At 43.4% G+C, this 6,507-nt stretch overlaps 1 protein-coding gene across 1 annotated transcript in view; it reads right to left on the bottom strand.

The window, feature by feature from the left end:
* Positions 1 to 391: 391 nt before the first annotated feature.
* LOC141153253 (interferon lambda-3-like) overlaps positions 392 to 6,507 on the bottom strand; it is a 29,527-nt gene continuing 23,411 nt past the window's right edge. Inside the window, exons 2-5 of the mRNA XM_073637960.1 lie at positions 1,234 to 1,311; positions 947 to 1,090; positions 746 to 826; positions 392 to 481 (exon numbers count right to left, since the gene is read on the bottom strand). Coding sequence (XP_073494061.1) covers positions 392 to 481; positions 746 to 826; positions 947 to 1,090; positions 1,234 to 1,311 — 393 coding nt within the window. The remainder of the gene's footprint in view (positions 482 to 745; positions 827 to 946; positions 1,091 to 1,233; positions 1,312 to 6,507) is intronic.

Below are 6,507 nucleotides of genomic sequence, written 5' to 3'. Positions count from 1 at the left end.
CACTGTGAGCTCGGCCCGAGCTTCGAGCACCCGAGCATTTTAGTGCTCACTCAACACTAATAATTATATAATATGTAATAACATAAATATTAATAAATATACATTTAAAAATATAAAAAAACATTTCTACATTATTCATGATTAAGAAAGTTCATAGAGGGAAGTTCTTCTTGATTTCGAGGTCGTATTTTGAAGCTCCTTGACAGGTGACTGAAGTTCCTCTTCTAGAATGAACTTATTAGGGTCATCATGTATTTTCTTTATCAGTTGTTCACAATGAACATGAATCATTGGAGAAAGAGGGGAACAATTGGGGATTGGCTTGGGAGATGTTCCACTGCTTGAAGAACATCTTGTCGATTTGTGTTTCTTCTTTAAAGCTTCTTTGTAGTTACTTCCCATGAGCCCAGCATCCAATATCTTCCACCACTAATGGGATGAGACTGTGTAACACAGCCTCCTGGAGACATTGTGGAGATGCCTACAAAATAATATGTATTGTGATTATTATGTATGTTGAGAATTCACCATTAATTTAAAATATTGTCTTCGTGTTATCTCATATGTCTGACATCTGTGAGTTTTTTTCTTCCATTTGTCTAATCTGTGTAGTACAGATCATTGTAAAATATGATCCTGTCCAGTCATGAGCAGGACTTCATCTACTGTATATGTCCAGGGTCAATCATTTGCTTTACCATGGAGGACAGGATCAAACTTCTGCTTGTTACTAGAAGATACTTACCTCTTTCACAAAATGGTGGAGATGGTGCAGCCATGGCCTCAGCTTCTCAGAAGGTGTTTTACTGTGTCCTGGTGATTCTCTCTGAATACAAGATATACAAGATGATGATAAGTTATGGGTCAATAATTATAGTATCAGCACAGAAACATCAAAGCATAAACTATGAAAATAATAAAGATAGAGTGGACCACGTGGACTTACACAGAGCAGTAGATCATCTCTGATTTTGAGGAACATCCCAAGTGACTGTGATGCCAGGTCAGGTACAGCAGATGTGGACAGATTCACCAGAACTTCTGTAGTTATTGTAACTCGCTCCAAAGTCAGAATCAGACGATCATTGGCCTGAAGAAAGAAAAAAGCAAAATATGTGTCTAAAAATGGTTCCTCAAGTATATTATTTCCTTAGAAGGATTTTACTTCACAGAACTGTTATGGAAGAAAGTGATGTACAGTACAGTAGAAGAGAATGCCAGATATGTACTTACCATTAGGTCACATACAGAAGGCTTGTGTCTCACCATTCTTCTGTAGCATTTGATTGGACTGGTGGACATGTTCTTCTCCTGTAGACAGATGGAGCAGAATTTGTTGAGCCTTTACATCACATAAAGTACATTGAATATAAATTAAGTCATTCAGAATATCTTCCTGTATAGTGTGACTATTGATGTTATTCATACAGAAGTCAGGAACCCACTGTAAAAGCTTTTTCTCATCATGGACTAGGCCCATGGCAGTACCAATTACTTAATTTAACCTACTCTACCACAATATTAAAAACCACCATATAATATAAATTCCTACTTGAAAAGAGATCAATTCCTTTACAGATTTCTATTACAAGTTGCTTTTTACATTGTAATTGTCTTTACGTTCATTAGTCCTTTTGGGGCTTGCATCCGAACCCCCCTGAAAAACGGGATTCAGACGTCTGCGCCGACAGGGTCATAGACTATAATGGTGCTGGCAGAGCAAACATGAACTCTGACGTGTATCACTTTCAGGCAAATGTAATGCAGGTGTCAGAATGCAACGAGCAGAGTCACAAAATGAGGGCAGTCAAATAGCTATAAATAATTTATATATGTATTTATATTAACCCCTTAAGCCCCGAGGGTGGTTTGCACGTTAATGACCAGGCCAATTTTTACAATTCTGACCACTGTCACTTTATGAGGTAATTACTCTGGAACGCTTCAACGGATCCCCCTGATTCTGAGATTGTTTTTTCATGACATATTGTACTTCATGATTGTGGTAAAATTTCTTCGATATCACTTGCGTATATTTGTGAAAAAAACGGAAATTTGGCGAAAATTTTGAAAATTTTGCAATTTTCAAAATTTTAATTTTTATGCCTTTAAATCAGAGAGATGTGTCACACAAAATAGTTAATAAATAACATTTCCCATATGTCTACTTTACATCAGCACAATTTTGGAACCAAAATTTTTTTTTGTTAGGGAGCTATAAGGGTTAAAATTTGACCAGCGATTTCTCATTTTTCCAACAAAATTTACAAAACCATTTTTTTGGGGACCACATCACATTTGAAGTCACTTTGAGAGGTCTTTATGACAGAAAATACCCAAAAGTGACACCATTCTAAAAACTGCACCCCTCAAGGTGCTCAAAACCATATTCAAGAACTTTATTAACCCTTCAGGTGCTTCACAGGAATTTTTTGAATGTGGAAGAAAAAATTGAACATTTAACTTTTTTCACAAAAATGTTACTTTAGACCCAATTTTTTTTAGTTTCACAGGGGTAACAAGAAAAATGGACCACAAAATTTGTTGTGCAATTTCCCCTGGGCACGCAGATACCCAATATGTGGGGAAAAAACACTGTTTGGGCGCACGGCAGGGCTCGGAAGGGAAGGAGCGCCATTTGACTTTTTGATTGTAAAATTTGCTTGAATAATTAGCGGACGCCATGTTGTGTTTGGAGAGCCCCTGTGTGCCCAAACATTGGAGCTCCCCCACAAGTGACCCCATTTTGGAAACTAGACCCCCCAAGGCACCTATATAGATGCATAGTGAGCATTTGGAACCCCCAGGTGCTTCACAAATTGATTCGTAAAAATGAAAAAGTTTTTTTTTTTTCACTTTTTCATTTTTACGAATCAATTTGTGAAGCACCTAGGGGTTCCAAGTGCTCACTATGCATCTAGATGCATGTTTTTTTTGTTTGTTCTTTATTCTGTTCCACGTGTGGTAAAATTGATAAGGTAGCTTTATTCTTCGGGTCAGTACATTTACAGCGGTACCACATTTATATCGGTTTTCTATGTTTTGCACTTTTACATAATAAAAGCAATTTTATAGAAAAAAATATTTTTTAGCATAGCTTTGTTCTGAAAGCTATAACTTTTTTATTTTTCGGCTGATGGAGCTGTTTGGCAGCTTGTTTTTGCGGGATGAGATGACGTTTTCAGCGGTACCATTTTCATTTATATTTGTCTTTTTGATCGCGTGTTATTCCATTTTTTGTTTGGCGGTATGGTGATAAAGCATTGTTTTTTGCTTCGTTTTTTTTTTCTTTTTTTTACCGTGTTCACTGAAGGGGTTAACTAGTGGGACAGTTTTATAGGTCAGGTTGTTCCAGACGCGGCGATACAAAATATGTGTACTTTTACTGTTTTTTTTGTTTTTTTTTATAATAATATTTATTGATGGGTACATTATATTTTTTTTTTTTGGTGGATTATTTTTTTTTATTTTTTTTTTATTTTTTTTTCACTTTCTGGGTGTTTTTACACTTTTTTACTCTGTCCCACTCTGGGACTTTCACTTTTTTTTCTCTGATCGCCTGCATGGCACAGGAATGCAGCACCATCCCTGTGTCATGCAGGCTGTCAGCGCCGGACAGGGAGAAGATTGTTTGGAGATGCACTGCGCATGTCCAAACAATCTTCCTGCTGCCTGGTGACCCGGATGTTGTCATGACGACATCGGGTCGTCATGGCAACACCCGGGAAGCCTTTGCAGACAGCGCTGGAAGCCGGAAGAGGAGGTGAGTATCTGCGATCACCTCCCCTTGCCCCCGCAATGCTGCGATCGACTTCGATCGCAGCATCGCGGGGGTTAATGAGCTGGGAGCGGTCCAGGGCCGCTCCCTGCACATAGTATCGGGTTTCAGCTGTGACAATCAGCTGACACCCGGTGGCGATCGCGCCCGCACAGCCTGTGTGCGCGCGCGATCGCCATGACGTACTAATACGGGTCTCGCTCTTAAGTCCCAGGACACAGACGCGTATTAGTGCGTCAGATGTTGTTAAGGGGTTAAACAAGCTGACAGGGATTGCAACAGGGGTTAGTAATGAGAACAATATCACAATAGCAATAACAATAGCAATAACACACAATACATCACAATAGCAATAACAATAGCAATAATATCCTTTTCTAAAATACTGAATCTAGCTCAAATATGGGATTAGCACTGAAGTCCATTCGTTCTGCAAATGGACCTAGTGGTGGTCTCTGGTTATTTCCCCTAGACCTTTAAGTCTTTTTCTGACAAAGTCAATTAGATCTCGTTTGGCTTGATCCTCTTCACCTGTCCCCCTCCCAACCTGATTCCCTAAACCCGATTGTTCCCGATACCGTGAGGGAACGGTTGAATTGACAGCCCTGTTCAGTGATGACACTCGTCAGCTTCTGCTGACGTGATCTCTCCGTCATGTCTCGTTTCTATCCTCTCTTTGTCCTGTCAGTCGGGGCAGTTTACCACGTCGTGGGTAGTAGTGTCTTGTACATTTCCTTAATGTCGTATCCAAGTACCGGTCCTCTTTCGTAGCCGTGACACCCTAGGGACCACTGCGCTGAATCCCGCGCTCGTTCACCGGCAGCCACCCGTCTTGCCTTACGGGTCTCTCACCCTGGTCTCTCTCACTGGTTCCTTCAGCGCGTCCGGCCTGCGTCACGTCTCTCTCTGTGTTTGGTGCCGAAATCACCTCAGGCACTGCGCGCTCGCCCGTTAAATTTTGAAATCCTCTGATGCTGGTCACCTGACCAGGTCCAGCGCGCAAACTTGAAATGCTCAACAGATGGCGCTCTTTCTCCTTATTACATACATCTCGCATTGATTCTCTGAAAGACTTTTCTCCTTCTATTTCATTCCTCCCTCCTTTTTGATCGCCAGTCCCCGGGCGAGTGGATTCTTTGCGAGATCGATACCTCCTTCGAAGCAGCGTAAATTTAGACAAGAGTTGAGCACACGCTTCTGTTTTCTGTTGAATCTGAGACCAAATAAACTCCTCTTGAGCATATCGGTTAGGAGGGATCCCGGCATTAGCCCGTTTGGTTCTGCAGGGTTCCTCACGCAAAGGTGATTCCGGGGTATCTGATAAATCAGGCAGTGACGATTGTAAATCGCCTCCTGATCCATTTTGTATCTCACTCGGGACTGAAGGACTCAATTGCATTGTAGTCCATCCTTCTTCGTCTTCCAGAGTCACCATGTGTGGCACTTGAGTTAGTTTTTCCGCAGGCTCAATATTGTTACAGTCTTCTGCTTAGGACGAACAGGGTCGTAGCATATTACGGTGCAACACCCTAGATGTCGTGGCATCACCCCCTTCAGACCTAACCATGTAGACTGAATTCTTTGGATGGATCTGCTTCACCACTCGATATGGTAAAGACGCGCCCTCTGGGCCGTGGGGTACTCAGTAGCCGGGCCGGTCGATGCTGGAGGATGTCACGCTGGCAATGACCCGGTCCATGACCCAGGGTGGTCAATAAAAGGGAAAGTAAAAAGGGAATAAACTTTTTGGAGATAAAGTTTGTGACGCCACCTGTGGTATGCGGCTATATGGGGCCGCCGCTGCAGTGCAGTGCCACTGGAGCTTAGGTGACGCAGCAGAGTTGGTTTAGCTCTCGACAGGGAGAGCTAAGCTAAAGGGCAGTGTAGATGATGATTTTATGAGGTAGATGTTGCTGGTGCTGTGTAGTGCAGGGCTGGTGATATTATTCAAGGACACAGTGGGGTACAGTCTTCAGGTTTTACTCACAGTTGTTCAAGATTCCAGGCTACAGTTACCTGCGTGTAGCCGCCCACGTCGTCCTGTGTCCTCCGGGGTAGGGGTCCAGCAACCCTCAGGTATCTCAGGAGCACTTACACGGGACCCAGTTCTTTGTATCTTTCCCGGTCGTCTCACTGCGCTGGCTCTCACCCTCCTACCCTGCGCCTCACAATCAGTGTCCCAAGCAAGTGGCCTTGGGCCTTGTCGGGCGACGTGTTCTCAGTCCCCTGGACCCTATGTGGCCACCTTTTCGAAGATGTAATTGTGGATTTTGGCTGCAACACCTTGAAAATGCTGCAGCCTCCGGTTGGCTAGCTGAGCCTGGTTGTTCTCCACTAGTTTTAGTGCCGGTCCCCTTCTGCAGCCTGATCCCTCCACGTCAGCGTGAATTCAGGCGCATCGGTGGCATCCGCACTCACCGTGCCCCTGGGATTCCCTCTGTCTTAATGGAGCCCTCCTCACTGCTCCCCTCTCTCTCTCCTTCCTTCTGGGCCACTGTGGCTGGGCCCTGACTGAACTCCCATCCTGCTCCAAGCACTGGAACAGGAGACTGACTGAACTGCTCCCCTTGCTTCTCTCTGTCTTTTATACCCTTTCTGTCTGTGCTCCACTGACCTTCTTCCTCCACCCACCTCCTCTACCTAGCTCCACCCTCCAGCTTGGGACAAGGGATTGTACTCTCCCTTAGGATTGTTCCTGGGTAGAAAGAAGTGGAGGAAAAAGGGAAAGA

Source organism: Phyllobates terribilis, unplaced genomic scaffold (genome assembly GCF_046119375.1).
Source record: "Phyllobates terribilis strain yellow unplaced genomic scaffold, ASM4611937v1 Scaffold_7__3_contigs__length_470593459, whole genome shotgun sequence".
NCBI classification, from domain to species: domain Eukaryota; kingdom Metazoa; phylum Chordata; class Amphibia; order Anura; family Dendrobatidae; genus Phyllobates; species Phyllobates terribilis.
The sequence above is the reverse complement of the archived record's forward strand: the minus strand, read 5'-3'. Positions and strand labels throughout refer to the sequence as shown.